Genomic DNA, 19,350 nt, shown 5'->3' with positions numbered 1-19,350 from the left:
AAAATCACCCCCAGTGCCTTTAGCTTTGACTTATTTCTATTTTTCTCTGATGTCACCTTAGTCACTGATGCCTTCTTACCTTTGTTACTCTCTCTCTCTGTCCCTCCCTGACCCACTCTGCTTATTTTTACCCAAAACTCTGCTCTAGAGCCTTGACATTTCTCTTGCTGCTTTTAAATTTACTCTTTCCTGAATCCTCCCACCCACCCCCCACTTCATCAGTTGAATTCTATTACGCAATATTACAAGTTCGGCAAAGAATCTGTTTTTGTAACAGGAATGGCAATATCAGGTTCCATAGGCCTATTCCCATTACAATCAATCACTGTCTTGTGATTTTAAAACCGTTATATAAGGTGGCCCCTGCAGTTCTGGCAGGATTATGCTCGTCTCCTGGATCAAAAGTCGTAGTTTTAAATACCAGCTTTGACATTCATTCAAACTCAATGCCCTACAAAGGGGCACTGACATTGAATAGCCAGGACTTCATTGTGGAATAATGCTGAGTCAGTGGAGGAGGACGTGCTAGCAGGACTAGACCTACAGAAGTTTGTGTCCTATTCAGTAATGACTGGGTAGGCACTGGAAATGCCAATTTGGGATGTCTGCGACCAACCTCAACCTGTCTCCCTCACTGTAGGAACCAGCACAGCAGCTTAACCTGCTGGAAGTCTACTCAGGGGGCATAAGCCACTGAGGTATAGTACAGCTGAGCAGCTTTCTCTCCAGCAAAAAATTAACAAAAATAAACAATTGAACATTTAATACTTGGTGAGGAATTTTAAAAATGGGAGTGAATGGCAAAAGGATTTTGAACTTGGGATTCTGGAATTGCCAATTTTGCCAGATCGGGAATTCTATGTAATGGGAGTAATAATTATGATTGGATAAGGTAAACATTTATCTGGAGGCAGCTGAAAATAAATACATACTCGATTCACTTAGGGATCTCACAATATAGTAACATACCAATAGATCAGATACACAAATCCATAATAATTCTACCATCTGTTTCTCCCTATCATGATAATCATAAACAAAACGAATTAAGGGATTGTGAGTTGTGAGGAGGATGCAAAGAGGCTTCAAGGCAATTTAGACAAGTTGAGTGAGTGGGCAAATACATGGCAGATGCAGTATAATGTGGATAAATGTTAAGTTATCCACTTCGGTAGGAAAAACAGAAAGGTAGAGTATTATTTAAATGGTGATAGATTGGGAAATGCTGATGTACAAAGGGACCTGGGTGTCCTTGTACACCAGTCACTGAAAGCAAACATGCAGGTGCAGCAAGCAGTTAGGAAGGCAAATGGTATGTTGGCCTTCATTGCAAGAGGATTTGAGTACAGGAGCAAGGATGTCTTACTACAGTTGTACAGGGCCTTGGTGAGACCACACCTGGAGTACTGTGTGCAGTTTTGGTCTCCTTACCTAAGAAAGGATATACTTGCCATAGAGGGAGTGCAGCGAAGGTTCACCAGACTGATTCCTGGGATGGCAGGACTGTTGTATGAGGAGAGATTGGGTTGACTAGGCCTGTATTCACTTGAGTTTAGAAGAATGAGAGGGGATCTCACAGAAACGTATAAAATTCTGACAGGGCTAGACAGACTGGATGCAGGGAGGATGTTTCCCCTGGCTGGAGGGTCTAGAACGAGGGGTCACAGTCTCAGGATACGGGGTAGGACATTTAAGACTGAGATGAGGAGAAATTTCTTCACTCAGAGGGTGGTGGACCTGTGGAATTCTCTACCACAGAAGACTGTAGAGGCCAATTCACTGAATATATTTAAGAAGGAGATAGATAGATTTCTAGACACAAAAGGCATCAAGGGGTATGGGGAGAAAGCGGGAATATGGTATTGAGATAGAGGATCAGCCATGATCATATTGAATGGCAGAGCAGGCTTGAAGGGCCGAATGGCCTACTCTTGCTCCTATTTTTCTATGTTTCTATGTTTCTAGAATCATAGACGCCTGAAAAATTCATTGTATAGACCATAACACCTTGTTTTGACCTTAATAAAAATGGCTACAATATTGGAACTTGGTATCAACATTAAGCACTCCCAGATGTAGCAGATCGTGGGTTGGCTGTGGGTTAATATCACCTGCATTTTATGCCAACAATGAAGGTGAAATTCCTCTGTGCGTTAGAGGTAATGGGCTGGATTTTGTCAATGGGGGCGTGTTGGAGGCGGGACTCCCACTTGTTGGGTTTTAGTCGCGCCTCCATCGACTTGTGGCCAACCCACGCTATTTTCCCTTGATTGACCTAGTTAAGGACAGACCAATTAAGGGAAAGCCAGTTACAGGTGACGTCAGCGAGTGCCGTTTCATCTGTCAAGAGCTTTTGACAGATGAAATGTCATCGTTTGACAGCTCTGTGAAGCTGTCAAACACTGACAATCTGCCTTCTAAGTTGTGTCTTTACTCAAGACTCAATTAGAAAGCCTTCCTGACCAGAAAGCAGAAGGCGGCAGCTTTTGACAGTTCAGCAGCCATTCTGCTTTCTGTGCCGGTGAGCTGAGGGACTCCCGAGACCTGAAGGGAGGAAGTCTGCAGGAAGAAGTAAAGGTAAGTAAAACTTATTAAAACACTTTACACACACCTCACGCACTTACCTCTGCACACATGCACCCATTACTCACCTGCACACCGGACATCTCGGCCCCTCCGACTCCCGCAGACTGACGGCCCGCCTCGCTGACCCTGGCGAGGTTCAGAGCCGTCAGGAAGCCCACACTTCAGGGCTCAAAATAGGGATTAGCCAAAAAACTGCCTGTTAACTACCTGTTAACAGGCAGTTAATTGGCATTAATCCCCTTCCCGCCTCGACCCGGCGTGGGTCGGCTACCCGCCTCCTGGCAAGATGGCATGGAGGCGAGTTGGGCACCTGCCCCCAAATTCTGCCATTTTCCCGGCAGTCCCACCTCCAAACCCGCCTCCCCAGGGCTGGCAAAATCCAGCCCAATATATCTATGGAGTATGAGTAATTTTGGATATTAGCATTAATGTAGCTCTCGCTAATTTTTGTGCTTGGTCCTAATAATATTTATTGCTACTGTTTATATTATTAAGGTCAATGCCAGGATTCTCCTCTTTTTGGCGAAGTTCTGGCAGGACGGGACTTTCACCCCCACCCCTCAGGATGTGCCCCAACTCGACCCATTATCCTGGGTCAGGGACCATTCTCTATGCACGACGTGCTCCTGGCACAATTCCTGCCACCAAGAAAGAGCCCACCAGTGTGAGGGCAGAACTCGCGGCAGGAAGGATGCTGCTGTCGCACCAGAAGAGGAAGCAAGAGAACTTAAAGGGCAGAACTACCCTGCAGATCAGACCAGCTGTCCCACTGAAGGACTCATCTGAAATCAGGACCTTCAACGTGTCAAGTGTCTGAAGCTAACTGCAGGAGGAGCAGGAGGCTGCTTTTTCAGTACTGGGTTGCGAGGAAATATGCTTCACATTATATAATAACTAGAGAGTAAGAGTGATACATTCTGAGGCTGCTATTATGTATTGCAGACTATTATCAAATGGGTGGGACTGTAACACAAGCAGTGTAATTATTCCCTGATTTTAAAGCTGCGTATCCCAGCACTGGGTTCTTTGCCACTCACATTCAGCTACCGCAGGAAGTCGAGTTTAGTCTGAAGCCAATCAGGCTGCTGGAGGAAGTCTGTTACATTCCAGCCGAGAGCCTGCTCCTTCCACTTAAATCGCAGTCTGGCTGGCTGATCATGGAGAAAACGTAATGGCAGTCCAGAACGCTAGGCTGCTGTCCCACCTCAATTACATGAGGATGATCACAGACTTCTTTTTTAAATTCAGTCTCAGGATGTGGGCGACACGCCAACATTTACTGCCCATCCCTAGTTGCCCCGAGAAGGTGACGGTGGGCCATCTGCTTGAACTGCTGATGGTAGTAATTTGATACAACTGAGTGGCTTGCTCGGCCACTTCAAAGGGCATTAAGAGTCAATCACATTGGTGTGGGATTGGTGCCACATATAAGCCGGACTGTATAAGGACGGCAGGTTTCCTAACCTAAAAGACATTAGTGAACCAGTTGACAGCTTCTTGTCACTTTTACAGATACCAGATTTTTTTAACTGAATTTAAATTCTCCAACTACCATGGTGGAATTTGAACTCACCATATTAGTCCCCTATCATAACCGCTACTGTACTGTATGTGGAGATGAGTTATTTGAAATAATCTCCAAACAAAGTGAAGACATTTCTTCTTTGGCAAAAAGGGCAAAGTGGTCTTGTGTCAAATTTTACTGATATTATTAAAAGAACACATGTTGAACTAGTGCCAGTCCATTGTGAGACATATTTCTGTCAGCTTCTCTTTGCATACCAGCAAAATCATAAAAAAAGTACAGAGAAAGAAAAGCCCATTCAGGCCCAGTCCCTCCACAGACCATACAGAATTTTCCCTGCCATAGGCGTTACCCAACTGAATCAGATGAAGGAAATAATGACAGGAAAATCCACACGTCAACTGTCCATGTTTCACAAGGATAGTCAGTGTTTTGGAATTATTCTTCTCTTCTTAGGCAGTCCCTCGGAACCGAGGATGACTTGCTTCCACATTAAAAATGAGTTCGCAGGTGACTGATGAGTCCAATGCGGGACCTACAGTCTGTCAAAGGTGGGGCAGACGGTGGTTGAAAGGGCGGGTGGGTGGGGTGCTTGGGTTGATGTGCGCTCCTTGCGCTGCCTGCGCTTGGCTTCTGCTTGCTCCCGGTGAAGAGGCTCGAGGTGTTCGGCGCCTTCCCGGATGCTTCTCCTCCACTTTGTGCCATCTTGGGCCAGGGATTCCCAGGTGTCGGTGGGGATGTTACACTTTTTCAAGGAGGCTTTGCGGGTGTCCTTGAAACGTTTCCTCTGCCCACCTGGGGCTCTCTTGCCGTGCCGGAGCTCCGAGTAGAGCGCTTGTTTTGGGAATCTCGTATCGGGCATGCGGACAATGTGACCCGTCCATCGGAGCTGATTGAGCGTGGTCAGAGCTTCGATGCTGGGGATGTTGGCCTGAGCAAGAACACTGACTTTGGTGTGCCTGTCCTGCCAATGGATTTGCAGGATCTTGCGGAGGCAGCGTTGGTGGTACCTCTCCAGTGCTTTGAGGTGCCTGCTGTACATGGTCCATGTATCTGAGGCATACAGCAGGGCGGGTATCACTGCTGCCCTGTAGACCATGAGCTTAGTGCCGGGTTTGAGGTCCTGGTCTTCAAACACTCTCTTCCTCAGGCAACCGAAGGCCCGTTTGTCCATGTTTGCAGATGAAAATCAGTGTCCCTTCTAGCTCTGCACCTCACCATTGCTCCCTGCTTCTACCTGATGCTACTGCCACTGCAGGAGATGTTACTCTGCTGTAAGTCGTGATGAGGAATTCTCACCGCAGTTTCACCCCGAAGCAAAAGAGGCATTAAGTAGGAGCCAGGCTTGGAAGTGAAAGGGGAAGGGAGTAGGTGGCAGTATAAGCTGGTACAAAGGGGGTGAAGATGGCCAGCATGAAGTGAGGGTGTGCAGGAGAAAAGTGCCAGTATGATCTAAAGGGGACAATGGGGGTTGACAATGCCAACATGAAGTGGAAGGGGTGGGGGAACGAAAGTGCTGGTCTGAACTTAGGGGAGAAAGAGAGGATAGAGTCAAATGTGAACTGAGGGTTGGGGAAGCAGTGTCCACTGGAATTGAGAGGGGGCAGAATTTCAGTATGAACTGAAGAGGTAGAGACTAAAGGCACTGCAAAATCTGTGACCTTGAGCGAGGTGGGGGGGGGGGGGGCGGGGGTGGGAGTGCTAGCATTAACTGGGGAGAAAAGTGTTAGTGTAAAGTAAGGAGTGAGAGGAGAAAGAATACCAGCGTGAACAGCAGAGGGGAGAAGATTGCCAGCATGAAAGGGAAGGTGGGGGGAAAGTAGAATGGCAGTGTGAACTGCAGAAAGAGAGGGGGAAGAATGCTGGCATGGACAGAGGGTGAAGAGGTGAAGACTGCTTCTGTGAACGGGGGGAGGCAGAGAGGAAGAGTACCTCTGTGTCACTGTGACATCATATGAACAATCTTCAAACAATTTAACATCAAATTCAGTAACAGCGAGTACTAATACATATAGCCCGCAATAGCCTTCAAATCCTCTGCAAGCAATGAGGGGAAAATCCCCACAACTTTTGCTATAAACTTCCACTATACAAGTGATGGAATGTTGGGTATATCTCCAGCTAAAATTCCGACAAGCCTGTGTCCTACTGCACTTTCAGTGCAACTCACAGAATCACAGAATCATCACAGAAACCCCACAGTGCAGATAGAGGCCATTTCGGCCCATCGAGCCTGCACCGACACATATCCCACCCGATCCCCGTAACCCCACGTATTTAATCCCCCTAACACTAAGGGTCAATTTATCATAGCCAATCAAACTACATCATAAGTTTATATATTTTTGAGTTGTCTGCCTTTGTGAAGCTGCTGGCCAGCTTTTGCTAGTTTTCTAGTCTGGCATGTGCAAAAACTTCAATGAAACTGAAAGTAACTGGCCGTCAAATGTTACGAAACAAATAGTTGTGATACCAATCAACTAAACTCTTAAACTCTAGCCAGTGACATTTCACAGACAACATAACCATGGTTTCAGCAGTACACAAACAAATGTTCTATGCCGCATTTGATCATCTATGTCTATTTATATCCTCATAGCCCTCAATTATATTCTTAAACAGTTATTTATTCAGCTGTTATCTTTTAAAGAAGTGCTTTTGCTCAAACTGCATTCCACATATCCGCTACTCTGTTGGAAAAATATATTTTAATCTCTTGTCTCACATGAGAACAGCCCCCTCATCCACCTTCTGACTCTATCCCTGTGATCTATAGGTCTTAGGGGTACGGTAGCATAGCGGTTATGTTACTGGATTAGTAATTCAGTAGGACTGGATTAATGAACTGGTAACATGAGTTCAAATCCCACCACAGGGAATTTAAATTCAATTAATTAAATAAATCTGGAATCAAAAAAAAAGCTAGTATGATAACCATGAAACTACTGGATTGTCGTAAAACCCTATCTGGTTCACTAATGTCCTTTAGGGAAGGAAATCTGCCACCTTTACCCAATCTGGCCTATATGTGATTCCAGAACCACAGCAATGTGGTTGTTTCTTAACTGCCCTCTGAAATGGCAGCTCACCCACATCCCATGAATGAATTTAAAAAAAGGTTTGGTCACCAGCACAGATGCGCCCACCTATATGTTATAATGATGACAGCTGCTGTTACAGCTCCCCTTGCTATTACAATGCTCATTTGTATCGACTTTAACTGTCAAAACCATAATGTTGCTTTGCATTATTATTTAAACCGCTATGTTTTCAGGGTAATTCTTTACTTAAATGTAAGCTGTCTTATATATTAATATACAGAGACTATAAAGCACAGGTGGATGGGGCTTCTCAGTGGTAGTGAGACTTACTAACTTAAACTGAACTTACATTTTTCTCTCAGCATAGAAAATGGTTTCAGAATTAGTTGTTCCTATTTTTTTTAAAACAAGAAAAAATACTAAGGTACTGCACTCTCAGTCTGACAATTCTGCCAGTTTATACTCTGCAATTGCCCTGGAACAGGTACCTATATGATAATAAGCTTATTGCTCCTGCCCTGTACTTGTAGCAACAACAACTTGTATTTATATAGCGCCTTTAACGTAGTAAAATGTCCCAAGGGGCTTCACAGGAGCGATATCAAACAAAATTTGACACTGAGCCACATACAGAGATATTAGAATAGGTGACCAAAACCTTGGTCAGATAGGTCCATTTTAATGAGCGCCTTAAAGGAGAGAAAAGTAGAGAAGCGGAGAGAATCAGAGAGGGAATTCCCGAGCTTAGAGACTAGCCAGCAGAAGACACGGCCACCAATGGTGAAGCAACAAAAATCGGGGCTGCACTGGAGGTCAGAATTGGAGGAACGCAGAGATCTCGGAGGGTCATAGGCCTGGAGGAGGTTACAGAGACTGGGGGGCGGGGTGGGGTGGGAAGGACCATGAATGTTAGTGTAGCACAAACTAATATCAGGCTGCCTGAGATCTGAGTGTAGTTCGGTTTTAAGTCTTTCTACACAGCAACTTTTCTTTTGTTTTTAATCCAGTTTAATGGTAAATGTAACTGAGCAGTTTCTTAGCAGCAGTGCTGCACAACCTCAAACAAAGCTGAAACTAAGGCCGGAAATTTCTGTACCTGGCAAGTTGGGTGCGGGCAGTCGGCGTGGTGGGTCGTGACCCCGTTGTTGCTTCCATCTCGCTGCAGAAAACAGCTTTCTGATAATGAGGCCTATTAAGTCCGCCCAGCGTGTTACCCAGCCCAATTAAATGGTGCGGGTCTGATGACAACATCCATGATGCGTTTTCAGCTGGTATATTTAAAGGGGCCATGGCCACATTACATTTAAAATTTCATCTAGGAGGAGGTTTTCATTGCTCCAGACAGTTGGAGACGGCTGCACAGAGGCAGAGGGCTGCACCCAGGTTCTATGCTGACTCTCTCCATACCCTTGTGGAGGGAGTCAGAGCACACAGGGAGGTCCTCTTCCCTTCCAATGGGCAGAAGAGACCTTCCCAGGAGACCAAAAGAGCCTGGCTCCAAATTGCATTAGAGGTCAACAGCAGGGATGCGGTCAGGAGGACCTGGGTGCAGTGCCACAAATGTTTCAATGATCTCATTAGATCTGGAAAGTTGAGTACAAAGCCACACTCAACTTCATCCTGCTGTGCCTCTCATCACATCCCCATCACTCTGCCTTCCCTACACCCTACTCCTGCCCATCATTACTCACACCAACATACCTTGCACCTCCCTCCATCCCACTCTATCTACATTATCACATGCCCATCTCACTAGCCACCCCTCACACTCACCCTCATCCTAATGCAATTATACCAACTAACAACACACAAGGAGCCCACTTGGCATTGCCACCCCAATACATCATAGTTTCCCTCTAAAGATGTAACCCACCCATTCCTTACACACATTCCATCACTCTCACTCAACCTTTTCTTTCCCAGTGCAGAGACACACACCTCGGTGGGTCCCACACAAGATAGAGTAGTGTTGTCATCGGGTCCGTCACAAGTCACAAGTGAGCAAGAGCAGAGGGCGGAGACAGGGACAGCAGTGGAGACTCCTCACCGGAAGGTGCTCCCAACTCTGCCCAGCTGCATGCAGACACTGAGCCTCGGGGACCATTCAGAAAGAGGGGAACCCTGGAGCTGCAGCAAGAAGTGCAGGAGACTCTGACAGGTTTTGCGAGCGCGATGTCTGCAAATGTTCAGATAATGGAGGAGTCCATCTCCAACATGAGCACCACCATGTCGCAGGCAATGGTGACTGCAGGCTCTGCCATAGATAGGATAGCCACCTACATGGAGCAGCTAATGTGCCACTCACAGGAGCACATGCTATCTATGGAGCATAGATGGCTATCTATGGAGAATAGATGGCTATCTATGGAGAATGAATGGCTATCTATGGAGCATAGATGGTTATCTATGGAGAATGGATGGCTATCTATGGAGCACAGATGGCAGAGGCTCATATACCTCTTGACTTGGAAGGATGTCACCTTAGACGTGGGTCCTCATGGCCCCACTGATGTGCAGCAACGTGCTCTCCAGCTCCTTGCTAACAGGGAAATGCAGAGGGCCCATGAGAGAGATGATGGTGAGAGGAGAGAGGGAAGTGTGGGCTCCTCTCAAAGCGCTTACACGTCACCCCCGTTGCCACCCCCTCAGTCAGAGCCCCAGATGGCTTCTCAGATCACGATGGCCAAGTCTGCCCCTGCACAGTCGCAAGAGCAGACTTTGGCGGGGCCATCAGAGGCTCTAAAACCCAGAGGACGCTGCCAAGAGTGTCTCAGCAGTCACAGCAGGGAAGTGGGCAGGCTGCCGCTGTCTCTACCTCTGCTGAAGCCACAGGGGTAGCACCTTGTAGAAGCACATGGAAGAGAAAGATGACACACAAGTAGATTCACAAGGGTAGCCACTTGGGTGTTTTAGTCAATGTTAATGGCAAGATTCCATTAATATATTGTCAACCTGACAGTAATGTATTGACAGATTGCTTCTGTCAACTTGACCTGCCATCTATTCCATCAGCATGGGTGCCGTTTATGCTGTCTCACCTTGGTCCTCAGAATTGGACCACGATGAGCCCCAACCATCTGACAGAAGCATTCTGAAGGGTAACTAGGGATGGGCAATAAATGCTTGCCTTGCCAGCGACGCCCACATCCCATGAACTAATAAAAAAATAACCATTAAAATCTTTATTTTCACCACTTTACCATCTTGGACACATTTGTGTGCACCTTTGGAAGTGGCTTAGTGAGCTGCAGTGAATGGTGAAACATAACAGAACCTCCAGCAATGTGAAAGGAATCGCTTGGTTATTGTAGGGATCCTTTACAGCGTTGTTGTGGGGTGGTGACAACCTGGTGCAGCATGCGGCAGCCAGAGTGTACACCGTAATGTTAAATAAATCTGGACATGATGAGGTCATCCCTGGCTCGGGTGCTGATGCCCTCTGTCCTGTGCAGTATCAGGTGGTTGCGGAGAAGGTCAGTGGTGTTGTTGTTGGTGCTGCTGGTGTTGGGGCTCATCATGGTCCAATTCTGAGGAGCAAGGTGAGACAGTATAAACAGCAGCCATGCTGGTGGAATAGATGGCAGGTCAAGTAGAATTGACAGAAGCAATCTGTCAATGGTGAAAGAGGTTCTTCCAATGAGGTGACACTGGATGGAGATTTTGCTGGAAACATTTGCAACCTGCAGAAAGTTAAATCTGTGTTGGCAATGTAGTCAGCAACAGTTTCTGCCTGAGGGAAGTGATCAGTGGTGAGGTCGGAGCTTTAACAGTACATTTGATGCTGTCAACTAATCAGCTGGAGCAATGGCCATTCAACTCCTGCTTCAGGTTGACAGACATGGTCCCCAAGCTGCGTGAATCCCTTGGCCATGCAGGGAAATTTGAAATTTAGGGGGAAAAGGCTCTATAATGTCTGACAACAAGCTTATAATGATTTGAATTAGGCCGCCTGCCTCTGCCGGTCGGGTCATTGCCGCACTAGCAAACACACCCAAGGGAAAGGCACGTGGGGGCGGGATAACGGTGGGTTCTCAACCCACTCCGACTTTTTTCAAATGTTCCCACCCGACCTGACTCCTATCACGCCCGCATGGACCCCGTAAAATTCGGCCTAAGAGTTACCTCTATAATATTAGAAAAAGTTAAAAACAAACAATTTATTACCAATATCATGTAAACAAAACTTGAAGTAAATTATTTTGGTCAAGCTTCCAGCTTTGAAATATCTAAGCATACATTTAGTCTTTTTCTCCTTTTCCAAAAATGCCTTCTCTCCACAGTTTTACCTTCTCCCCTGTTTAAATCGAAGTTCCTCCTAATAGAAAGTCCGCTTCTGTATAGATTGACACTAATGATAATTTATAGATAACAATCCATCGTGTGTTTCTGGTTTATCTTTTAATTAGTTATGTTTCTCTACCTTCCAATCCACAAACACCTACCTCTGACACATTATGTTGACTCCTAGGCTGTTTAAATTGAAGCAATATAAGTTGCAAACTTTAACTAGTGTGTGAAATAGTAGGGCAACAAAAGAAACAGGAGCATTCACTTTTAATGTAGGTGCAAGTTTACCTCACATATATAGAGGACTAGAAGATTGGGCTGCTATAGTACTTAAGGGGTTAACACTGGTGCACAAGACAGTGCCACTGATTGCTAGGACCAGCTGATGGCTTCTTTACTTCTATATTTAGATAACACAGACATGGCAGGAGAACTCATTCCTAAAATACAGATCTGAACACTTGCGCTAGCTAACAGGTTTAAAAACATACCACTGCAAATTAACAGGGGCAGAATGATGGCCCCATTCCTACAAGCACTAATAATACATAGCATCTGTGCAAACCTGGCTCGCTACAATCACACTCTTTACATTCACACCATCAAAGTCATACAATTTCATGTGGAAACAGCCAACCTCGGCTCCTCTAAATAACATGCCAGAGACTGTACTACGATAACCCAAGCACAGCATGTGGCCAGCAGCTGTCACTGAAGGCTTCCTTCAACATGTAACCTTAACTCTTCAAATACTGGTTCAAAAAACAGTCTTTTTTAAAAAGACCATGAAATTGGTCTTTGTCGTGCGCGTTTGTTTGCTCCCCCGGGAGTGCGCCAGCTGCCAAATTGGGAGCCGGCAACTTCCAAGTGTCCAGGTCGCCCGCCTGAAACGGGCGTTAGATGCCTTAAATATATAAATGATTAAGGCCCTAACGCCAGTTTTAGGACCCTACTCCAAATTCGTTATCAATTGGGCGGACATGCACCGCACGTGATCCATTCAGTTTTTTCGACTTTACAGCGGCCCTTAAAGGGACTGCTGCAGGCCAGCCACAAAAAGGTAAACAGTTCTTTTTTCAGTTTCATTTCTGTGGAGCCAGACATTATTTGTATGGCCTTTATTCCTTGGCCTTCCCATACCACGTACCATCTATGGTCAAGAAGGAATCCAGGCGACTTGCTGCTGTACAAAAGAATGTTTTTAAACAAACCACAGACTGAGTTAACAAGCACTGCTCTCACACACCTCCTAGTGGCTCGCGGTAAAGCTCTGAACCTCAGAGACCTAAGAACAAGTCGCCATCCATCCCTATGGGCCTGTTATGGAGGTGGAGGAGAATGCAGTGACTTTTTAAAATGGGAAAATTGAAGAAAAGCTATATACAAATCTGCTCATGCTGAATCAAATGGAACAATTACTCTGTAATTAATGTAAACCCTGGAAATGCAGATGTGTATCTTTGTACTACTTCCAGAAATAATATACTAGAATTTGCCACTGCCTTCTGTGCACTACAAGCAGAAACTGGCAGTCTGTCTTAATGGCTTTGCCATACAACATATGATGCTCTGCACAAAACAACAGCATCAAAATAAGTGGGCCCAAGTTCATCATGCTAATCCAAACATTTACTTTAGGAGCCGTTGCTTACACAAATTATCCTTTTCAGCAGCAACCCCCCACCCCCAAAATATATTTTAATTAATGCTACAAATCTTATAAGTGCAAAACACATGGGCCCAAGTTCCTTGGAGGGGCTGGACGAGATGGTTCAGAGGAGGTTGGCACTTACAAGTACACAAAACATATCTGCTACATTTACAGCTACCACTCACATTAATTTTTTTAACAATCAAATCAGTCGGTGACTGAATACGCCTGCAAAACAATGTCTCCACAGGTTCCTGTAGTGCAGCAGAAGATTTGTTTTCTTTTTTAAAAAAAAGGAATGACCTGCTGGGACTGTCAGAGCTGTGAAAAAAATGTCACGCACTGGATTAGAGTGTGCCTGAGGTTGTATTACAAACCCAGCATGGTCCTGCTACACCATGACGTTCAAACACAAGCGTGCTCCACCTCAAGAACAGCTCATTTAAATTACAGGCTCGGGGCTGTTGCTGCTCCTTCCTCCCTCAAAGGGTTAACTGCGTTACCTTAATGAATTAAACACAAAATAGTTCAAGGACTTTTTTTCTGGGGGGGTGGGGAGATAATAATAGTCCATTGTCATCACTATATCAGACTCCTCTAGTAAATGTTGAAAATATTATATTCCATCCCCCCCCCACAAAAAAAGGAAATTGGTTATTAAATATTTAAAGAATTCCTGTAATCCAGGCTAAGTATACAATTCTGGTCCTGAGTGTTCTGTTACATTCTTCTTGGCAAATCTAGTTCTTGTTGGCAGGTTGGGGAGGCGGGGTGGGGGGGGGGTAAATTTTATTCTCGCCACGTTAACATCACATGCAAGTGACGCAACAATGCATTTCAACGTGGTTTACATAATTGTACCTGGTGTTTATCAACAAAAGAATAATGTGTCAAATACTTCTCAATGAAGAGAGTGCGCCTTTAATACCTACTGTGCATCACTGAAAGCTGATGGGATCAGTCCCAGTGACACCAGTCAAAGCAAACCTTCCTGCACAGCCCCCGAAATAGATACTTTTTCTTAACTTTTGCAACAAGTTTCTTTGAACAAAATGATTGCTCAAATCCTGAAGGGAGAATACAGCAATTCCCCTATAAAACATGGCAGCCCATTCTGAATCACACACTGCCATCTTTTTAGTCTAAGTATCTGCTTACAGACAGCATTCAACTTTTTGGGGTCTAGCTTTTTTTTTGTTCAAGAGGGTTTGAAAGTTTAAAAAAATAAATCTATACACGGGTCAACCAAAAGAAGAGCGTCTCTTTAAATGTGTTAACACTTCTCTAGGCCACTGATCTTGGTAGCCAGATCGCAAAAGCATCAGAAGATTTTTTTTGCCTCTCTCTACAGCACGCTGTTTAATCGCTGAGATACACCGTGAGATACAGTGAAGCCCCATTATAGCACTTCTTATAGGCGAGGACCGCGGCTAGAGTCAGAGGCAGTGCACACAGTTACAACAAGGACAAGCAGCGAACTGGTTTGTTACTTACTCGTTAGCTTGAGGAAAGCTTTCTTGCGATGTACAAGATAGCATCAGGCACAACTGTATAACTGCTATTAGACACAGTGAGCTCCTGGACGCAGCCATCTTCCACCGTGAATATATTTTACAAACACACAAAGTGGGAGGGCAAATAAATAAATCCTCCCCCCCAAAAAAAAATAAAGAAATCTGTCCCTTAAGTTAATATCAGCGAGATGAGATCAGGAGGGGGAGATTCCAGGAATAGATTCAACAACGGCAATAAATAATAATAATAATTCCAAACTATAATATTAGCAGCTGATGTGAAGAGCCGCCATCAGCCCGGGTTCCATCTCCAAACAGTTCAGTTTTGTTTTTGTTTTTTTCTTCTTTTTCCTAGGGTGGGATTTGAGCTGGGATTGTGCAGACTGCTGGTGCTCGCCACTGTCCTGGACTCTCAGCCCCCTCCTGCAGCCGCCCTGTGAAACCAGTTTCATCAATCCCCCTCGATCCCCCTCGATCCCGGACTAGTTGCCATACAAGGAATACCAGGAGTACACACACACACACTCGGCTCCGTCTCCTCTCGGGGAGCCAGCGGGTGATCGCCTGTCACAGAAACATCGCAGCCTAACCCTGCTTTATATCGACGCCGTTAAAGCGAGGTGCTGCGTGCTGAAGTGACGCTTTTAAAACATTCACGAGGAGGGTTCGAGACTTGCGCCTCTTCCTCTTTGGCTTTCTCCTTCGAAAATCATTTTTTAAAAAAACAAAGACTCTTAATTATAGTCTATGGATCAAAATGTGAACTCCACCCATATCCTCCAAATTTCTACTCTGAGGAGTGTTCTAAACCCTGAAACCAGCTATTCTGTTATTATATGTGGTAACTGGAAATAATATCAAAGCTGTATTGCAGCGGTTCATTTTTTGATGTGGGTAACTTTCAGTTTGCACTGTCTCGCTGTTGAGTGCACAATAATAAAACCCTTTTGGGGGAGGCTCAAGAACCAGGAATAGAACATGCTCTGAAAACATTCCCTCCACATATTGTACACGAAGAAGGTCTGTGCCCTGATTGATTGATTAAGATTTAAAAACTGAATGGTGGAACAGGCTTGAGCGGCTGAATGGCCTCCTCCTGTTATTGTGTGCTGTGGCAGAGGCAGGGTGCTAGTTTGTGTCATCTTTCAGGAAGGTTTTCGGCAGTCTCAGCTCCTCAAACAATGTGCTCTGAAACTTCCACTTCAATGCCCCCATGCTCACCCTGGTGGGAAGGTTATCCGGCGGCAGATAGTATAGCCTCGAAATGACTGTTGCTGATACTGCTGGGGGGACGCTGAATATATTTGTATGATATTCCTCTATCCACTGCTTTAGTAGAGACATTAACCCATGCAAAAGCATCAGGTTAATGTTAGTGTTAGTGCTAAAACAGCAGACAGAAGCTGATAGCAACAGTAAATCTGCTACAATGCAAACGTTTACAAGGCAGCTTTTTAAAAATCTTGACTTTTATTTAAAGTAACATATAACTGTAATAAATTTACATTGCCTGACGTGATCAGCAACACAATTATTTAATTGCATCACCAATCACATGGATGCAGGCTTTTCTGGGTTAAAAAAAACACAATAAAGTGTCATTCTACCCTTTTAAAAGAATGGCCCGCGCTAACTTTCTTGTCTCGGTGAATGTTAAGCTCATTGAGGTGAGGGACGTCACTGTTGGAGAATGGAACACATTCCCATATTTAGCACTCAATGTCAGTGCGGGTGGTAAAGGACTGCGCTCACTCAGGCACACTGCCACCTAGTTCTCCCATAAGTAACCCTTTCAGCACTTGACTGGCTTTCAAACCTTTATGAATACGAAAATGCTTCCTGTCAGAAAACATTTAAAAATGATCTAGTGTTAAACACAGCATTATAAATGTGCTGTTAAAGAATTGTTGTCTGACAAGCAGTGTAAAGTGATGTACACTATCATGATATTTCAAGTTCTTTTAAAAAAAAAATTCGCTGTGTATTTGTAGCTCACCAAATTGAAGATATCGTCCATTTTTGACGCACAGCATCGGTTATCAGTCACTTCCAGGCTAGGTCTAATATGGCAATAGGTCACTTTACTCCAATAATATTGTTCAACCCAAACCTCAGAAGATTCTTCCTCCCTGTGCTTGCTATCATTAAGGCATCTTTCAGTAAGACAGTCCATTCCATGCTGAACTTGGCAGTTCTTTTTTAATTTAAGCAGAAACTCAACTCACTGACTAACATAAAGGACTGTCAGTTATGAGGAAAGATCTCAATGCGGACCTTTTTTTCATTGGAAGAAAGATTGGGCAGAAGGGGACGTGATCCATATATTTAAATACTGAGCGTTCTAATACTGATGTAAGGCAGCTATTTGACATGAATTATGAGTGAGGAACCAGAGGCACAGGGTCAAAATTAATAAACCGTAGTTAAGACTAGAAATTAGAATAATTTATTTTCCTTTATAGAAGAGTGTATATTGTGGAATAGACTCCAAGCAGATTAGTATAGAATCATAGAATGAAATAGCACAGAAGGTGGCCATTCGGCCCATCGTGCCTGTGCCAGCGGACGAGTAGTAGAGTTTGTATATCTTATGGGGTTGGCTATAGACAAAAATAATCAAATACTCCATAGGATTCAATGGATCCGGTGCCGCCGAGATGGAGTATCTGTGAATGGTGCCAGGCCGGACCTGAACAGTGGGGAGGATATCTATGCAAGAGTTTTGCTTGATTACATTTGACGATAGAGCATTTATGTAGCACTTTCCCTCAAGAGATTAAATAGGTGAAGTAGAATCCATGATAAGGTAGATTGTATGTGGTAGATGGAAAGAATGTGATTAATGGCCCGAGTGGCCTTTCTTGTTCACTGTTTTGCTATTGCTCTTAACACTTTCTTGAATTTAGGGAACTTTGCTTGAAACTTAAGGCACTTTCACATTATAGAAATGTAGCCTGAGACGAGGCTCAGTTCCTCCGCTGTTGGCTGCATTCTATTGTGTAAAGAATGCTCTGGGAACGGGCAGGATCAAAGACACACAATAATATAGGTCTACGAATGTTCCATTGACTTGAGGGAGCCAGTTGCTGTGAAATAAATGCAGAGAGCTAGTCCCCAAACTCACACTTTGCAGCTCAACAGACACCAGTCCCGACTCACAGGATTAAAACAGGAAAGCAGCCCACATAGGTCGGTCTTTCAAAGCAGGAGCCCAGAACAAGTGTAACGGTAAAAACCCCTTTAACTAACCTGAAACTCACAATACCTCTTTAATTCACAGCATTCTCTGAATACACTTAGAAACACTATATATAATCTTATCAGGCAATGGTAGCTTTAACTATTTAAAGACTCCTGAGGCATTTCCATAGCAATACCACTAGAATCTTTAAAGACTCCTGAGGCATTTCCATAGCAATACCACTAGAATCTTTAAAGAGTTAAAACTACCATTGCTGCTATAATTATGGCTTTAAAACTTAATCAAAATGTTCTCGGTTTTATTAGAAATTACTCTACTGTCGTCATTTTTCGCTTTTGAAAAATTGAGACAATTACAGTTACAGCCCGCGACCAAAATTTTTAAAAATCCATCACGTTCACCACAGTTCTAATGACATTTTTATATTTTCATGATATTTTATCTGCGTCATAAGTGATTACCATGGCCATATGAAAGCAGTTGGCTACTTTTACATTATTATTTTTAATCATGTAATCCTAAGGTTAGAAAGCTAATATGCTCAACTGCATTAACACTTTTCTTTCGTCAATGGTTTAGACCCATAACTCACAAGCCTCATCCTGAAGGTTTTTCCCATGAGCTAAGGAACAACAATGGTGCCGTGTGGACCACAAGCACTACTGCTCCACAGTGACTTACTGTTTTTCATTTTATTGAAGTGGATTATTACATTTGGGATCAGTGAAAACACCAGCAACGATCACCGCGCAAGTAATTATATACTTATTCTTATATTGAGAGAAAGGTAATAATTGCTCTGTAAAACACAGTCGATTATTGTTCAGGAAAACCTTAATTTTTCCTTATCTGATACTATTGTAACCATGGCCTTGTGTCACAATGTACAGGACGGACAAAGACTATGCAATCCACCTGGCCAGTTCCAAAAGCGAATGCCTCTCAATCACCCTCTCTTTCAAGTATCTATCCAATTTACCTTTACATTCTCCCACACCACCTGCCTCCACTGTCTCCCTGAAAACTTAATTCCACACCATCACCATCTTCTGTGTAAAGTAGCTAAGCCTAAACAATGTACGCACCTCTTCTAAGTTTGAGCCAATGTGCCTGTTGTTGGAGTGTGGCAATCTCTTTCATATTATTGGGGTTCAGTTTATCTATTCCATTAAGAATCTTAAATGGTTGAATAATATCTCCCCTTAATCTTCCCTTCTTGAGAAAAAACAATCACAAGCTCTTCAACTTCCCTCATAGTTCACATGCCTTAAGTTAGGTATCATCTTTTCTGCACTGCATCCAGTGCCTGGATATCCTTGCTGTAATCCAGTGACCAGAATTGTACATATTATTCTTGGTGTGGCCATTTCAGTGCCTTGTACAGATTCATTATCACCACCTGAAATTTGTGCTTAAATCCTCCAATTATACATCCCAAGATCAGGTTAGTGTCCTTACTACTGCCACACAATATACTAATACAAAAAGAAAATACTGCAGATGCTGGAAATCTGAAATAAAAACAGAAAATGCTGGAAATCTGA

The 19,350-nt window shown here is 44.1% G+C and overlaps 1 protein-coding gene across 7 annotated transcripts in view; it reads right to left on the bottom strand.

Annotated features, from left to right (window-relative positions):
- The window catches only part of LOC147105722 (voltage-dependent calcium channel subunit alpha-2/delta-1-like), an 856,467-nt gene extending 841,198 nt beyond the window's left edge, over positions 1-15,269 (bottom strand). For 4 of the 7 annotated variants that reach the window (XM_086010355.1, XM_086010354.1, XM_086010358.1 and 1 more), the window contains exon 1: positions 14,585-15,268. In XM_086010355.1, the coding sequence (XP_085866481.1) occupies positions 14,585-14,682 (98 nt within the window). In that variant the 5' untranslated portion in view covers positions 14,683-15,268. Of the gene's footprint in view, positions 1-14,584 lie in introns of all 7 variants that reach the window. The other 3 variants (XM_086010352.1, XM_086010353.1, XM_086010359.1) reach the window with 2 other exon arrangements.
- Positions 15,270-19,350: the final 4,081 nt, after the last annotated feature.

The sequence above is a fragment of the Somniosus microcephalus genome, chromosome 17 (assembly GCF_052327205.1).
Source record: "Somniosus microcephalus isolate GS21.2 chromosome 17, FLI_Smic_1.0, whole genome shotgun sequence".
Taxonomy (NCBI): Eukaryota; Metazoa; Chordata; class Chondrichthyes; order Squaliformes; family Somniosidae; genus Somniosus; species Somniosus microcephalus.
Note: the sequence above shows the minus strand (reverse complement) of the source record. Positions and strands in the feature narration are given on the sequence as shown.